Raw genomic sequence first — 19,162 nt, forward strand, 5'->3', positions numbered from 1 at the left:
CAAAAGAAAATGAAAGGAATGGGACCTGCAAAATAACCTCATCATTACATGTATCAGGTATCTAGCTATATCTGACCTCACTATAACAAGGTACCACTGTATACCCGTACGTATATGCCCAATTGGTTTGGCCAGCTGTAGCCAAGTACCATGCATTTATCCAAATGGCTGCGCGCGGGTTTAGGACGTGCGATGCATTCGTTGGTATCGAGACAAGATGCCATGTATGCAGGGGTACGGTATGTAGCATGCATGCAGAGTTTACATTCGGGATGTCATGGAATTGATAGGTTTGCAACAGTAGCAATGAGTCAACACCCACACACAAAAATACACATAACACACTGTTAGTGAGCATCTATGTAAGTGCTGGGTACATGTTTAAGACTAATTTCTGTAAATCATGGAGGAAATAAACAATACCGGTAGGCATATTTGGGATATCCTTAGATGGTCTTCCATGTCACAAAGATGATTTCAGGGTATGGATACACTTTAACATGATATCTAACCCAAAAGAAGCTCTAAACATTGGCTTATGTATGGCACAGAAAGCCCCCCCCCCCCCCCCCCCCTTCAAAAAAAAAGGAAAAGTAAAAAAAAGTCACATGCCTTTTTGAGAATATAAATCTTGCAATATATATATTTATTTTTTTTATTTTTTTTTCTAAACTATAAATACGAGATATCTTTAACACATTGACTCATCTTTCAGAAACTTCACTAAAATCATATCCTGTAGCTAGATTCATCTTCTCCATTTTAATCTATCCCTGGTTAAATCTTAAAAGCCTAAATACATTCAGCATGCTGACAACATAATTCCAAAAGGGGATAGATTTCATGTACATTTCAAATTTGAAAGAAATTGTTTTCTATAGCAAAAGCTCAATTCAGCAAACAATTACATTTTCAAAACCTGAGGAAATTAAAGAAACTGGAATGCTACACATGCTATGTAAGATCATTTTGTGTTACAAAACTGAGCATGTCATAACAAATTCTGAAATGTACTCTTTCAAATGGCTGACATCACATATAATTTGAACAAATGGGCCACTCTCAGTATAACAAAGACAGTTGAAATGAGCTTTTGATAAAAAATACTAGCTTAACATCTGGGTTAGGTCTCAAAATCATCACTGATGACCATGGTAGAAAATTTGAGTACAACTAACACAGTTATAGCAAAATTGTGATTGAATTAAAGCCATTTCTGAGCCTGCTGGATTAAGACATGTGAGAATTAATTGCTTTTCACATAAAAGACATGATTGCTCACTTAATGAAATTAAACAATCAAATATTTGTGACCTTCACCACATTTGGGTCTTAGAAAATGTTTGTTGTATGTGTTGGGCATGGTGTGGCCCATGCCTCCAGCTAATGAGTTTCAATGGCATCCCCTGTCACACAACTGTTCAGACAAGAAGTCTGCAGGAATTTGCATACAGCATGGCAACATATTTTATTTGTGAACACTATGGAAATCACACCATTTCAAGGAAATGGGTTTCACACAATTGCCTGTCACCTAAAATTGTGCTTCACACTGCTTTTCCTCTTTTGCTGTAAGACACAATATACTCAAAGAACAATGTTTTCATTGTTTGTTCACTCATGATAACTTATAATCTACTGAACAAAGCACCAGTCTCAAGGGTTTTGTAATATTGTGAGTGACCCGTATGTTATCATCTTAGAATCACTATCACAGGCACATAATTCCATGAATCATACAATGTACTGATATATTACGGAATGTACATTGAACACTCTGGGGCTAAACGTAATGAATTACGTTTGTATGCAAAGATTAAATTTCTTACTCTCTCTGATGCTCATTCATTCAACTTCTGACCAACAACACTGCAAAATCATTAATTGGTTGTACGATAAAATCCTTTGCAAGCGAAGCCTGTCTCAAAGCACTGAAATATTCCTTCACCCTCCATTCTATAAAATGCTTTTGTCAGTTTCATCAAATACATTTTTTACTCTCTTTTATACAGACATAGATACTGAAAGCTATTCTTACTAAAACATGAGTACTATTCTATCTATTTGCAAAAAGGCCATGATATATATCTGTGGCTGTACATCAAGAACTGAGTTATAACTCTTATGATGCCAAGTTCCCATAGAATGGACTGCAAGATGATTACTCTGGGGCAGTTCACAGGGCAACATGTCCAAGTCAAAGTATGAGGGATCAAAGAAGCCAGTCATTCAGCTGCAGGTCAGTGGATCGCATTCTCCAACACCATCTCCAGAAACTGCATCACATAAGATAGAGAAAAACAGAATGCCAGGGTATCAAATTTGGGATTTTTTCCCCCTTCATGATAAACATTATGCACAATGCTCATTTGCAAAGCAACATAAAACAGACTGGTCTTGAAAATGAGCAGCACTCACAATTACTTGGTGATACAACATATTAAGAACGAAAATCACATCAGTATGCTCATAGCAATATTACAGGCATGTGATATCCATTTACCAAATAAATATGTGTATGATCAAAATGTAAAAGTTTTGTTTTTCATGTCATTGCTACTAATACCAACATCTGATGATAAATAGAGCAAGTAACATGCAACCTCCAAGTTAAAAACTTGGATGGGGGGTGTAGATCTGGGGACATTTCATGAAGCGTTTTGTTTGATAATTTTTTCGGCAAAGCTGTTACGTATATTAAGCTGTTGAATTATATTACACAAGACTGGAGAGTTTAATTCACAGAAAGAAGGGCAGATTTAATCATGTACATCATCTAACAATCTCTTCAAAGAAAGAGTGAAAAAAAAGAAGAAAATCTCCAGAAATTGACAGGACAGCTGATGATAACAAGGCAAGTGCCATAATGTGTCTCGCCCATTCGCGTACAAGAAATTGTACGCAAATGGGATATATAACAGATTTTAAAAAAAAGATATAACAGATAAGGAGATATAAAAGAGTAAGAATTTATGGCAAAAAAGAAACATGCCATAATAATGCCTCCGGCACCACTTCGTGGCGGAGGCATAAAAACTTAACATTGGGCTCTAAAAGCTTGTTAACCCCTGCCTGTGACCTTTGACCTTGTGGTAACCATCCACTCCCCAAGACATCTACCATCCAAGTTTGGTAACAAACGGACCTATGGATCAAAAGATATGACCCATAATAGAAACGCCCCATAAAAACTTAACATTGGGCTCTAAAAGTTTGTTGACCCCTGCCTGTGACCTTTGACCATCCACTCCCCAAGACATCTACCATCCAAGTTTGGTAACAAACGGACCTATGGATCAAAAGTTATGACCCATAATAGAAACGCACCATAAAAACTTAACATTGGGCTCTAAAAGCTTGTTGACCCTTCCCTGCCTGTGACCTTTGACCTTGTGGTGACCATCCACTCCCAAAGACATCTACCATCCAAGTTTGGTAACAAACGGACCTATGGATCAAAAGTTATGACCCATAATAGAAATGCCCCATAAAAACTTAACATTGGGCTCTAAAAGTTTGTTGACCCATGCTTGAGACCATTGACCTTGTGGTAACCATCCACTCCCCAAGACATCTACCATCCAAGTTTGGTAACAAACGGACCTATGGATCAAAAGTTATGACCCATAATAGAAACGCCCCATAAAAACTTAACATTGGGCTCTAAAAGTTTGTTGACCCCTGCCTGTGACCTTTGACCATCCACTCCCCAAGACATCTACCATCCAAGTTTGGTAACAAACGGACCTATGGATCAAAAGTTATGACCCATAATAGAAACGCACCATAAAAACTTAACATTGGGCTCTAAAAGCTTGTTGACCCCTGCCTATGACCTTTGACCTTGTGGTGACCATCCACTCTCCAAGGGACATCTACCACCCAAGTTTGGTAACAAACGTACCTACGGATCAAAAGTTATGACCCATAATAGAAACGCGCCATAAAAACTTAACATTGGGCTCTAAAAGTTTGTTGACCCATGCTTGTGACCATTGACCTTGTGGTGACCATCCACTCCCCAAGGGACATCTACCATCCAAGTTTAGTCACAAATGGAGTTATGGATCAAAGTTATGACCCATAATAGAAACGCGCCATAACATTGGGCTCTAAAAGTTTGTTGACCCCTGCTTGTGACCTTTGACCTTGTGGTGACCATCCACTCCCCAAGGGACATCTACCATCCAAGTTTGGTAACAAATGGAGTTATGGATCAAAAGTTATGACCCATAATAGAAACGTGCAATAAAAACTTAAAGGACAAGTTCACCTTCATAGACATGTAGGTTGAGTGAATGCAGCAATATTAGTAGAACACATCAGTTAGAGTTTGAGCAAAATCGGACAATCCGTTAAAAAGTTATGAATTTTTGAAGTTTATGCTCAGTCACGGCTGGATGAAAAGACTACTATAGCTTGTGATGTCACATGAGTACAACGATATAAAGAAAGAATAAAGAAAATTCAACATATTTCCATTTTTCTCGCATAACAAAGGAACACTCGACTTCTCTCTTTCAGAAGGCAGGGGGAATAATATTACCCTTAACATACGTCAGTAGCAAGTTGAAAAACTGTGCACTTTATTCAAAAAGTAAAGTTTTGTGAAATTCTCTCTTTATTTTCCTTATTATAGTTGTACGCATGTGACATCATACACTGTAGTAGTCTTCTCTTCCAGCAGTGACTGTGCAGATACTTAAAATATTCGTAACTTTTGAACGGATTGTCCAATTTTCCTCAAACTTTCGCTGATGTGTTCTACTAATATTGCTGTATTCTCTCAATCCTTATGTATATGAAGGTGGACTTGTCCTTTAACATTGGGCCCTAAAGTTCATTGACCTTGAGGTGACCTTCATATATGGTAAAATGTGAAACTTTGTATGTCCCCTCTTCCCTCGAAGTTTGATTGCAATTGAAGCCCAGAGTAAAGAGTTATTGAAGTTTTTGTAGCATTACGGACAGACGACGGACGGACGGACGACGGACGAACGGATGGACAACGGACAGACAGACGCCGCAGGCGATCCCTTAGTCTCCCCTCACCTCCGGTGGGCTCGACAAAAATGACTACTTTATCACAGTAAACTATTTCCAATCTTGTGTATGATTTAATTACAAATAGTATCTGTGTTCGTACAGCATTTTCCTGCATTTTTCTTGTTGCCTTTAATATTCCTTATAAGAAGCGATTCTTGTTTTTACACTGCTGCTATTGTTTCAAATTGACTCACATCTTCATAGTGGACTGTGACAACACCATTCATACTTGTATCTTTTCTTCTGAACGCTTCTGTGAGAGACTTGAGCATAACACACACTTGGATGAAGTCATCAAACTTTATCGTATTTACATGGCCACGGTCAAATCTTTTCACAACCAAGTGGCAGAACTGTGGTGACCTGTATAGGAGGGAAATAAAACATTTACAAAAAATAGTTCAACTAGGTAATATCCACATGTTCACATTGGACTACTGTAAAGTAAAATGTTTTCGTGGCATGAAATTTCTGTCTTTTTCATAATATGTCACTGGTATTCATCAATACATATCTTAAAAAGAATTTTCTTGTGCATATCAATTTCACAAATCTTGGCTCTCATAAAATTTACAAAATCAAAATGCAAGCAAACATTTCTGGTTTTACAGTTTCATAGCCTTCTTATCATTTTTTGGTAGGTGAGTGTGTTGGTTTTTCTTAATTTAAAAAATTGATGATTTTTTTTCTCTGTTCCTCTAAATATGCACTTGGGCAAAACTTCAAGAAGCATTGTAGAGAAATATGCATATTCCTTCAAAGTATTTCAGTAATTTTTGATTGCCCAATTAGTTTGCAGTATCTAACTTGTCCAGCTGAGTGTAAAGAATGTTTAAAGATACAGTAGTCATACTTAATCAGTTTTTCTCCCAAATGCATCACTGGAACAAACCTTCATTAATATGATCCACAAAAAACCCTTTTCAGAGTTCATAGTACATATAAAGTCACGATGCCTGAGACTTTGCCACTGCACACAAAGAGGCAGCACTGTTGAATGCATTTGTTTTATTATGAGTGAATAGGTACACTATAAAACTGTCGGAGCGATGAACACATTTTTCTCACATCATCCCTCCTTCTTTCGTTGTCTGTCACACACACATCCACAAACACACTACATGTACTGATGCACAGAGAGGGGAAGGCAACTCCATATTTGCACTCAGGGGTAGTATAAAGTGCATCAGTCAAAGCACTACATCCTACTGCCCAACGGTAAATGTTTAAACAGTGCAATTGGTAGAATCTATTTGGGATTGGTTGGAAAATAATCCTTCTGGTGAGGAAATCAAATCATTTGGATTATTTCTAAGGATCTATGTATTAATTTTTTACATTAATGAGGGAAATGGAAGCATTTCAGCCAAAATGTCCCGATTAAGTGGTTTATGGTTCCAAATAACCAGTGAAAATAACATGTAAAAAGTTTGCAGACACATTTGACTCATTTGCAAGTTTCTTACTTTAAGCACGTATGTACATGTAATTAAGTTGGACAAGCTTGGCAAACTGCGACAGACAAAAAGCCCATGTGGACCACCTTGAAGTGTAAGTGAAGCATTATACTGTGAACGCATCAATGTAAACTTGTAAAAAATACCAGTTTAGGATGCCATAGGACACCATAAGTATACAGACCTATCTACATTTTGCAGTACTAAGCTGAGAATAGCTACAAATGGCTTGAGTTACTGGTACACTTACAATCTATAGCCAAATGTAGTAAAAGCATGATTCAGTTCTCCTGCATCAATGTTGCCTGATCTGTCACGATCAAATCTGTGGGAAAAAACACAGAAGCCAGCATTACCTTGTGATAATCTGTCAATAAGAAAATACCACAAACAATGTGATTACTCTGCTCAGTATGACATCATAATCACAAAGGCAATGCGAAAATTTGAGGAAATTCAGATAAATATCACAGAAGTTACAATGATCAGAACACTAGCTTTATATCCATGAACATCTTAAACTAACACCTACGGCCCATGATTGTCATAACTTTGGTAGTTGTATACATCTTTTCTCCTGTTCATGTGATTCCAAACTCATTCTCAACTCAACAAATCTCAATTTTACTCCAAATAGGAAAGTTTCTCCTTTACTCTGCTCTAGGTATGTGAAGGACATGCTTTTACACACATTTCTCCATGCAGGGGAAGTCAATATCTTCACAAAAATCCCCCACCCCCGGAAAAAAAAAGGAAAACAATAACACAATGATAACATACTCTGGGGGTCATCTTCTTTGTTTAACAACTGAGAAATACTAGAAATGGTGTACAGTTCTGTGAAGCAGTACTCTGGATGAATCACAGGACATGTCATCTGAATGGTTATAGTTATCTCAATATCACCAATCAAAGTACTTTCTCAACTTCAAACAGATTTTCACTAATCTGCTGCTTCCTCTACACAGCCCAATTCATTACCTTTTGGATGCTTTAATTGGTATTGGCATTAAGGTGAGTGACAGATCACAATTTAAACTTCAGATTCAGCATACAATATGATTTGGAGATCACAAGCAGTGGCCCAAATATACAATACTGGTAATTCTCCAAATGAGTGCTGTGTAATGAAAATTCTGCACTTTCAATCTTTACAGTTCAGAATTCCTATGACAGGTAGCAGTACATGACATATTAAAAAAGAAGAAAAAAACAAATGACAGGCATATTCTTTGCATAGATCTATATACATCAATTGTGAGAACATTAATGTTTATGTTTAGTGCAGTTGCATCAAAGTAATCAGCTATCTTCAGCACGAAAATGTTTAATATCTAAACATGTATTGTTTGCACTGTTCCACAACTGAACAGATTCTCTTTCATTCTTAACATCATATTCTTGAAATGGTGAATACATTTGTTGTCAATTCTCATTCATATACCATCAACATGTACTATATCATGCACTCATAAACATTTTTCACACACACCTGTCAAAGCACCCTCTCCAGTCTTGAATGTACTTCCAGAGAGCAGCAAATTCATTAAAGTTGATCGTTCCATTCCTGCTCAAGAAATAATGTAATATGATTGTTACAAAATGAGTATATTAGTTGGTACATTACTTGCAAGGGGCATGCTACAATTAAAGTGCAATTCAGCATCATGTTTAAAGTTGGCTCTAAAAATAGAGTACAAACCAGGGAAACAAAAAAGGTAGGAGTTTCATAAAAATTGGACCTAGCAAAAGAGATTTATGGAATTTCGAGGTTTCCTATGTATTTAATAGTCACTCGCAATAGTTGCAACCACACAATATTGTAAAACCAGAAGTATTTGCGGCATGAAACTTTTACAAATTTGAGCTGATGGCCTTTTTCGTGCCATGAAATTTTTGCAAATTAGCACCACCATTCAATGCATACCATGCTTTTTAATTTCATAAATCTTAATCAAACCTAATTAAGTTTGAGAAAATACTATGCCCATAACAATTTCTGATTTCACAGTATTCAAAATTGGCAGAGGTAATAATGTCACCAGAGTTCCTTCTGAACTGTACAAATATTCACTGAATGTTGTTGTTTTTTTTCTTAATTAAATTGAATCCAAAATAAAATGTATCCTTCAAATCAAATTTTTGCAATCTTGGAATAATCTTGTAACAAAGACATGTGTGGGGTAAATAGCTATTAGTTACAAAGTCAGCAAGAGAAAATAAGGTATAATATTTTTGTGTACAAACCAGTGAGAGTTGTCATCATTTTTCTATTTGAATGTATGTTGGGAAAAACAAGTGAAACTTTATAATTTCTGGACTTTCACATTCCATATCAAAATTTCAATGAAACTTAAAAAGAAAATTAATTCTGTTTATCTGCTTTTATTCTTTTCATATATTCAACTTGAACGAAGTGTGAAATTGCATATTACGGGACAAGTTCACCTGAATAATATACGTGTGGACTGAATGAATGCAGCAATATCAGAAGAACACGTCAGTGAAAGTTGTAAGAAAATCGTAAAATCCGTTCAAAAGTTATAAATTTTTAAAGTGTATAAGCAATCACTGCTGTATGAGAAGACTGCTATGACTACTACAGTGTATGATGTCACATGCGTAGAATGATACAGTAGTGTCTTCCAAAGCATTTCTCAAGCGGATACCACACAATATGTCACTTACAGCCACTGCTCGGCTCCTCTAAAGTCATACAACAGCCTTAATCAGTGTCTGCAGCGTAATTTTGTAAACAATCTGCATGGAGCTTCAACATGTACACAAGTCCTCATCACGCTACATTGTGCGCTTCTAAACATGTGTCACGTGCAGCTAAACTCCTATGCATGGGATGCAGCTAAGTGCTACAGCGAATTCTGATGACCCCATGTGTTTCATGGTGACAGTAAGTTTATTTTTCACGTACGGCCTAAAGAAAGGTTAGAGTTTCAGTAGAGTTAGTTTATTTCTTGTTTTTCCCCAAAGCTAGATAAAGGCATTTACAATTGTAGTGTTAGTGTGTCACTGTGTGTGTGGTGCTGGTGCAAGGGCTCTTCAACGCTATGCATAAATGCATCTACTTGTACCAGAGATATGGCGATTTGATCGTACATGTACACTGCATGTATGGTGAAATATAATAAACCCAACCTCTCTGTCGACTTTCAGCACCTCATAAATTCTTCAGAATTTATATTTACACAAATCTGAAAAGCACAAAATTATGGAAATAGATCAAGTTCTTCTGGAAAATTCCTATATGTCTAAGCAAAATGTAAACCAGATTATTCTGTAAATATAACATGCATCAAAACTGTTTTGTTGAACTTGTAAGTCAATTAAGCAGAGTAACTCATTGAGCAGTATCCGATTAAACACAGAGTACTGTATAAGGAAAATATACAGAGAATTCCACAAAATTTCAATTTTTGAAAAAAGGTACACATATCCTCAACTTGGTACTGACGTAAAGGGATTGTACAGTTTCGGTTGAGACCTAATTTCAGATTTCTAACATTTTTTGGTGAGATAATGAGAAACCTCTTATGAAATATAAAAGAGCATGTAATTCCATGAGGAATTCAATGTTCATATGATGAAAATTGGTTTTGAAATGAATGCGATATCCAAAACAGAGCGATTCTAATAAAGTGTGGGACCCACATTTTATTACGATCGCTTTGTTTTACTTTGTTTTTGGATGTTTCAGTCAGTCCAAGCCCGATTTTCATCAAATAAACTTTGAATTCCTCTTAAAATGGTATGCTCTGTACTATTTCATGAGTGTTTTCTTGGTATCTTGCAAAAAGTTAAAGCCCAATTCTCATCTCCACCAATACTGTACCATCCCTTTAATATTATTCCTCCTGCTTTCTGAAAGAGGCAAATCAAGTGCCCATTTTCATATGAGAAAAGTGGAAATATGTTGAAATTTCCTTATGTTTTCTTTACATTGTCTTACGCATGTGACACCACAAACTGGAGTAGTCTTCTCATTCAGCGATGACAGCACTGAGACTCAGAAATTTCATAACTATTGAACGGATAGTCTGATTTTCCTCCAATTTTCACTGATGTGTTCTATTATTGTTGCATTCTTTCAGTCCACAAGTATGTATATATCAAGGTGAACTTGTCCTTTAAAGATCATTTGAACCATCATTAACATTTTCAGTTTTGCTTACGTGTAACACTCAAAACAAAGAAAATATCACACATCACATGTGCTTGAAACACAAAACCACAAAGATCTCATAAATAACAAAATGTTGACATTCAGAGACTAAAACCAACTGAACAGTGATTACAACAGAGCAGTAAGATAACATTACAACATTCGTCAAATGTGACCACCCAACTCAAAACCCACAAAAAGTTGCATATTAGGATTCTCTGTAATAAACCAAAAGACATGATGCATGTCATTTGGGATGACTGAATCGAATCTTTTAAATTTGTCTTACCTGGGAGAGTAATCTTTTCTCTTCCTACTGTCAAAATTTGGCAACTTAAAACAAAACTGAAATTGAGGTAATTAGCAGTTTTTCTGGACCATATTTTGGGGGATAGATGCTGCTCTCACTGGGAAATTGATACTTCTACACAGCATGCCCATGTAATCCTATTCTTTATTACATCCTATTTTCTCCCTTTCCTATGAAACTGCACCTCCTTGACCTCTCAACCTCTCTCTCTTATTTCAATCACTTTTTGAATGGGTTATGATCTAATTTGAACAAGTTATACACCACTTATGAGCTTACCATATAAAACTATGCAGAAAAGTGGAAATTCATTTTGGCTTACTTTTTATGCATTTTGAGCTGGGCGGTCCATATTGCACTCAGTATTTGACTAATGGGATTTTGCCAAGCAACATACACTAAAGCAGCTACTTTAATGACATGAAATAAAACATCCACTGGCATGATTGCTCCAAGGTCCTATTTACCTTTGGGAGCAGTTATTTAAACAAGGCAATCGCCAAATTGTGTCTCGCCCATTCGTGTACAAGGAATTAATATTTTTTATAACTCCAAGAAGTTAATTGACCTGCTTATGACCTTTGACCTTGTGGTGACCTTCAACACCCTAAGGGACATTTACCATCCAAGTTTGGTCACAAACGGACAAAGGGATCAAAAGTAATGAGCCATAATCGAAACGCGCCATAAAAACTTAACATTGGGCCCTAAAAATTTGTTGACCCCTTTCTGTGACCTTTGACCTTGTGATGACCTTTAACTCCCCAAGGGACATCTACTGTCCAAGTTTGGTCACAAACGGACATAGGGATCAAAACTTATGAGCCACAATCAAAACGCGCCCTAAAAACATAACATTGGGCCCTAAAAGTTTGTTGACCCCTGTCTGTAACCTTTGACCTTGTGACGACCTTCACCTCCCCACAGGACATCTACCGTCCAAGTTTGGTCTCAAACGGACAAAGGGATCAAAAGTTATGAGCCATAAACGAAATGCGCCCTAAAAACTTAACATTGGGCCCTATAAGTTCGTTGACCCCTGTCTGTAACCTTTGACCTTGTGGTTACCTTCAACTTCCCAAGAGACATCTACAATCACCCAAGTTTGATTGCCATTGTAGCAAGATGTGCTGAGTTACGTGTGATAAGAGAGTCTTGCAAGTAAACTTTAACGTATGACCTCAAATGACCTTTGATCTTATCATGTGACCTCTTACGGTACCATAACATGAAGGTACCCCCAGTGCATCCATCACCCAAGTTTGATTGCCATTGTAGCAACATGTGTCGAGTTACGTATGATAAGAGAGTCTTGCAAGTAAACTTTAACGTATGACCTCAAATGACCTTTGACCTTATCCTGTGACCTCCAACGGCACCATAACATGAAGGTACCCCCAGTGCATCTATGACCCAAGTTAGGTTGTAATCCAAGCAACTTATGTGAAGTTATTTGTCAAAAGAGAGTCTTGCAGGTAAACTTTAACATAGAAGAGAGTCTTGCACATACTCTTTAATATATGACCTCAAATGACCTTTGACATCATCACATGACCTCCGACAACACCATAACATGAAGATACCCCTAGTGCTTCTATCACCCAAGTGTGGCTGCCATTGCTGTAACAGTTACCAAGTTATGCATCATAAGAGAGTCTTGCAGGTAAACTTTAACATTTGCGACGGACGACGAACGGACGACGGACGGACGCCATTTGGATCCCTTAGTCTCGCCTTCATCTCCGGTGGGCGAGACAAAAATGTTCAAGATATCGCCTTTCATGCATGTGTGTAGATTTGTTGTCCCACAAAACATCCTACCATATAAAAGTTTTGCAATAAAGCCTAAAATACAAGGAGATATAAATATTTTTCTCAATAAACGGTAACTGTAGACGGTTTAGTCTGGAAACACTTTTATTATAACTTTTGTTCACATTTTGTACATTTGACTATCAAACATTGATTTTACTGCTTCAAATTTTCACAAGGTTGTTTCTATCCCTAACTCACATTTTAGAACTATTCTAAAGCACTAATGCTGGGTTTTTGTTTCATCTGCAAATGGTAAATTATGCCTTTAACTGTGTACAATAATGTACATGAAGTATTCTTGTATGATTAACTTCACAGGATTGTGTTTTTGTTTGTTTGTTTGTTTGTTTGTTTGTTGTTATTTTTTTCAAATCACCTCCTTTTGCCCATAAGTCTTTGTTGCAATTAATTTTTTTTCTTTATTAAATCCCTTTAAATGCAGTTCAGGGTCTTGTTTCACAAAAAAAAAGTCAATGTGCCTGGCAACCACCTCAATACAACAGACCCATTTCTTATGTGAAAATTAAAGCTTTGTCATACTAGTCCATGGAGTTTTCCATTATTACACAGTACATTGGTTTGAACTCTTTTCTGCATATCATGCTGCCCATGATTATGTCAGCTGTTCACAAAAACTTGTAATCCCATTTGGCAGCATACGATCCACAACAATAACACAAATAAGCTAAACTGTATCTAGCTTGTGTAGCATTTTCAATTGAACCTCGCATGAAGCCAAAGATTTGAACTTCTGCCATCTAGTTTGACCGGAGAGACTACATTCTTATCGTTAGAAATCAGATGCCTTCTTGTGGGCTGGTGATTTTAGTGTTTTTCAATGGAACTTTATTGACATTCAGACCTTTGACCTTGTCTGATTTGCCCAATTTTCGAACTTGACTGGCATTTTTAGGTAATATACCTGTGGTGTGAGTTTTGTAGTCATTGCTCAAAGCTGTGGAAAGTTGACAGCACATAATATATGGTGCTTAAATCAGGGAAAGTTTTTCGATATTTTGACCTTTGACCTTGTAAGATTTCACCAATATTTGAACATGACTGACATTTTTAGGTGATATACCTGTGGTGTGAATTTGGCGATCATAGCTCAAAGCTGTGAATGTTATTGAAAGTACACCACAATACTATGTGTACCGGCAGTGCTCATCATGTAAAGTTCATTGACCATTTGACCTTTGACCTTGTGACAATTCACCAATACTCCACCTGTCCGGTATCTTCAGGTGATGTACCTGTAATATAAATGGTCATAGCTCAACGCTGTGGAAAGTTATTGACAGTACACCACAATACTATGTGTACAGTGCCTATTTTAGTATTAGGGCAAGTTCATTGACCTTTTGACCTTTGACCTTGTTGGACTGCACCCATATTCAAACTTGACCAGCATTTTTAGGTTATATATCTGTGGTGTGAGATTGGTGGTCATAGCTCAAATCTGTGGAAAGTTATTAAGAGTACATCAAATTGTTGACAATGAAGCATACATACATCCTATGTATGATACATGTACATGTATGTTTCGCTTCCACTACATGGGCAAGACAAAAACTAGAAATGTCGCTACAGCGACTGGTTATACCCCCGCCAAACAACATTTCATAAGCTTTGGTCAAAAAACTGAGGAAGTTGTTAAATCCGCAAGATCTTTCCTTGATCTTCTGCCATTAATATGCCGTTACCATGGCAACGTACTTTCGGGTACTGTCGAAAAATGCGTCTTGCACATCTACAACCAAAGGCACACATCTGTTCCAAGTTTCATGGAAATTGGGCAAAAACTGAGGAAGTAGTTTGCAACACAAAATTTTCCATCATTTTGGCTCATAATATGTGAGCTGTTACCATGGCAACATACTTTTTGTCACTGTCAAGAAATGTGTCAGGCTGACCTATATCCTAAGACAAACATTCAATATGAATTCCATGAGAATTGGAAGAACACTGATGAAGCAGTTTTGCCATGAAGCATTTTGCCCTATATTTTACCAATAACATGCCGTTACCATGGCAACGCACTTTTTGCCACTGCGGAAATATGTGTCTTGCACATCAACATATTCAGATGAACATCTGTACCTAATTTCATAAAAATTGATCAAAAACTGTGGGAGGAGTTCGCGACGCAAGATTTGTACCCATTTTTGCCCATAATATGCCGTTACCATGGCAACGTACTTTTGGGTACTGTCAAAAAATACGTCTTGCACATCTACAACCCAAGGCACACATCTGTGCCAAGTTTTATGGGAATCGGTCGAAAACTGAGGAAGTAGTTCGCGACGCAAGATTTGCAACGGACCGACCGCCCGACCGCCCGACCGCCCGACCGTCCGCTGATTCCTATATACCCCCTTCAAACTTCGTTTGGCGGGGGTATAATGATACAAGCCTACAAAAATAGGGAAGATATAGCAGTTAACTGGAAAGTGGTTTTAAGGAGTAACAATTCTTGAAAAAAACAAAACAAAAAATGGTTAACATCATTGATCCTGTTATACAAATAAATGTTCACTGTGCAGCTGTGTGAATGCACATACATTAAATATTTTGTGACATGGGAGTTACAATATTTTCAGATCCACATTATTCTGAGAAATCGGCTAAGCTGATTCCACAAATTTTCTATGGACTTAGAAATTTGTAATAACTAAAAAATTAGGTGATCCAATTAATTAATGATGGGGGCAATTGGCCATGCACTATCTGATATGTTTATCAGAGAACAGATATTTGAACTTGGCATCTTGAGGATGACAGGCTTCAGGTTTTGATCATACATGTCGCGTTAGTGTTGCGCAAAAATCTCCATAAATTGATGCCAGAGTTTTAAATTCAACAGATGGCAATAAGAAAGACAAAGATTGTACCACTGTGCTGCCAAACTGGGTTCTCTTGGGTGAAGGTCAGGTCTGAAACATGAACAAAATTCTGAGATAAATCTGACACCATCATTATCATCTGCTTAAGACTTCCCGTAAACATTAAAGTAATGAAGGCTTTCGGTGAAGGGTTTACAATGAAATGGTGCTGCAAGAATTCACCTGTCACAGTCAAACATGCCGATCATGAGTCTGCACGTCTCGTGATTAAATGTAGACCAGTTTCCATTAAGTAATGCATGCTGGAGTTCGTCGGCTGTTATACCTCCGCTGCCATCAGCATCCACGGCCTACAGAAGTCATTAGTTGTTGGGTTTTTCATCAGAAACAACAAAGACACACAAGCATGTGAGGCAAGGTGACACAAGTTACAGCACTCAATTTGCTTTAATGAACAAAATTTACCTATCCTTGTCGAACATCCCAATCATGAGGCGACACGTTTCTACGTTGAAGTTTGACCAGTTCCCGTTCAGGAGTGCCTTTTGGAGTTCCTCAGCAGTGATAGCCTGACTGTTATCTTGGTCTACTGCCTAGCGAAACACAAGAAGATGTCTTGGGTGAAGGGACATTCCGTATTGTCCCATCATTTCTCAATCATATGTCCACAATATATTTGTACCACCAGGTTGTCAATAGATTTTTGTGAAATTGATGGGATAGAAATATAATCTTTGACTGAAGATTATGATGTACAGTCACATGACAAATTAGACTGTTACAACTGTCATTCTATTTATTTGACATATATGTCAATAGTACTGAAGCAAGATCTGAGAGAAAATTGGAAGTTTTATGCAAACGATCCTACTGCAATTTGTAATTTGTTTGTTCAGCACACACACACACAAATGGAGGAGCTTGCAAAAGAGGGCTACTTTAGTATTTTGATATAACCTTGTTTCCTCGTACACAACTGAGATCATCTCTGTCAATACTGACCTTTGTCCTAAATCATAGACACAAGACTTGATGCGTATACACTGTACATAATTTGTATTTTTCTCTTTAGGGGAGATCTCTTTAGGCCATGCAATATTTATGAGAAAAAGACAAGAATATCACTGAAAGTGATATTGATACGGAGTAGAGCAATGGGTTGTCATCATGTGAAATGTTACATACCTTAAACCAGGACCACAGAGTTGGGTCTGCACCAGGTGGAGGTCCCCCTTGGGTGTATCCAGGGTTGTAGCCAGGGGCACCATAGCCATGGCCTGCAGGAGGAGCACCATACCTGATGGGATAGCAGGGCGTGTGACATACAATTTTACATAAAACTATATAGGTGAAGTAGTCATGAATCATAACGGGGCAATTATGCCAAGATGTCCTTCACTATAAGTGCTGTAGTGTGCATTATGTACATGCATACATGGACACTGACCATCTCCAAAACTTTCTACTGTACATCAAATATTCTGGTTAAGATTCTAACCACAACAAAAACAAACAAGCGACCAAAAATAACAACAAATAAGTTACCCTTGCTGAGGAGGTGGGGCACCATAACCTGGAGCCTGACCAGGGGGTGGAGCACCATACTGTGGAGCTTGCCCAGGGGGTGGAGCACCATAAGGCGCGGCTTGCCTAGGGGGCGGAGCACCATAGCCAGGTGTTTGTCCTGGAGGAGGAGCTGCATATGGATTGCCGTACCCTTGACCCTGGGAAGGTACAGAGCCTGGGGCAGGAGCTGATGGGTTTGTTGGAGGAGGGGCCTGGCCATACCCTCCAGGCTGCAAAGTTACACACAGTAATAGAGACAGATTTAAGTAGGTTCACAGATTTTTAAATGTCTGTTTAATCTCTTTGATCTTGCAGATTTTGCTGGCTAAATGGAGTTTGTCAATAAAAATGATCATCATGCCATAGTTGTAAGTTTAAAATATGTCAATAAGATGTACTAGTACACCTGACAGCTGTGACCCTGCACAGAAAGTGGCCTTTATAAAAATTAGTTCTGACTCAGCTGTACAATGTACTATGAGCCTTGATTAAGACTTTGTTGACACCACTGCTAAGCCTCTGTATTATGGGATTTACAAAGATATTTCATTTCAGCCTTCAAACAGTATTCCATTACTGATTATATCCATGACTGCACCAGTATACTACCGCATACAGTGTACATGTACATTAGCACACCCTTGGTAATTCAGTACTGTTGCCTATATACTGGTAACCACATTCCTATAGTTCCAAACTTGACTGCCTTTACCAGCACTGTAATAGCAATTCTCAGAAGAAAGTTTGTGTCTACCTTTTTTTAAAATTAAATCATCCACTAGTATGTGATATCTAGATTGTTCTCAGTTACCTACTATTGCTGAAGAAGCACAATATTTACATCATACATTTGTATGCTTGGAATAACATACATGTACACTACCACAGCCCATATCATACATGTCCTTCCCTCATTAAAGGGAACCAAAACCCAAAGAGCAATGTGGATTGAGTGAAAGCAGTGCACATTAGTAGAACACATCAGTGAAAGTTTGAGGAAAATCGGACAATCGATGCAAAAGTTATGAATTTTTAAAGTTTTGGTGTTGGAACTGCTGGGTGAGGAGACTACTAGAGGTTATGATGTATGAGTGGACAACAATATAAAGAAAATATAAAGGGAATTCAATAAAAATTGCATAAATGTGAAATACAGCGTTACGTATGGGACATTTATAAAAATTCATATTTATTCAAAGGAAAGCAAATTATATTTGATTAATGAGTGGACATAAGAAGTTCATCAAATAGTTTAACTTGGTATGAAAATGTAGGGATTATGCAAATGATTATGCAGATTAGCTCGTGTCCTATCATGAGATGTCCCATACGTAACAAATTGAGGTCATTTTTTTAGGTTTTTTCTGAAATTTCTCAGGTTATTTGAATGCCCTTCTGGGAAGTTCTAATTTATTGTTTAAAGAAGTTAAATACCACAGAAAGAGAAAAAATTGTAAAAGATATATTTTTCATCAAGCAATTAAATAATGTTACGTATGGGACATCCTCATACATATTGCATGTGAATGCATGTACAGTTGAACCTCTCGTATCCGGACAAGTCGGGACCGGAGCTCATCCGGATAAGGGATTTGGCCGGATACGGGAGACTCAATGCTTTATGCACGTACATATACATACACATGTACTGATGTAGCCCATTGTAGTACCACATGTAGTAATGTGTATACTGCAACCCTTTCATTGTTACACTCAGTAACAGACCCCAAAATAGACGTTCGTGCTTGCAAGAATGAAATCATTTTCTTTTATAAATTCTTGGGATGATTTACCTAAATAAGTATTATGAAATGTATCAAGTAGATCTTGAAAATAAACAGTACGAGTCGACGAAACTACGCTTTAAAATTTGATCCATCTCGAAACAATGCATGTCTATCTAGTCATATCGACGGGTGACGACGGCTGTGTATGGACCTATATGTGG

General features: G+C 37.5%; 1 protein-coding gene across 1 annotated transcript in view; it reads right to left on the minus strand.

Moving 5' to 3' along the window:
• Window positions 1-570: 570 nt before the first annotated feature.
• Window positions 571-19,162, minus strand: part of LOC139742613 (sorcin-like) — a 36,941-nt gene continuing 18,349 nt past the window's right edge. Inside the window, exons 2-8 of the mRNA XM_071653137.1 lie at window positions 17,194-17,444; window positions 16,834-16,945; window positions 16,114-16,241; window positions 7,996-8,070; window positions 6,754-6,828; window positions 5,241-5,409; window positions 571-2,276 (exon numbers count right to left, since the gene is read on the minus strand). Coding sequence (XP_071509238.1) covers window positions 2,241-2,276; window positions 5,241-5,409; window positions 6,754-6,828; window positions 7,996-8,070; window positions 16,114-16,241; window positions 16,834-16,945; window positions 17,194-17,444 — 846 coding nt within the window. The 3' untranslated portion in view covers window positions 571-2,240. The remainder of the gene's footprint in view (window positions 2,277-5,240; window positions 5,410-6,753; window positions 6,829-7,995; window positions 8,071-16,113; window positions 16,242-16,833; window positions 16,946-17,193; window positions 17,445-19,162) is intronic.

This window comes from Diadema antillarum, unplaced genomic scaffold (assembly GCF_040938485.1).
Source record: "Diadema antillarum isolate AM-2024a unplaced genomic scaffold, OU_Dant_1.0 seq00001009_RagTag, whole genome shotgun sequence".
Classification (NCBI taxonomy): Eukaryota; Metazoa; Echinodermata; class Echinoidea; order Diadematoida; family Diadematidae; genus Diadema; species Diadema antillarum.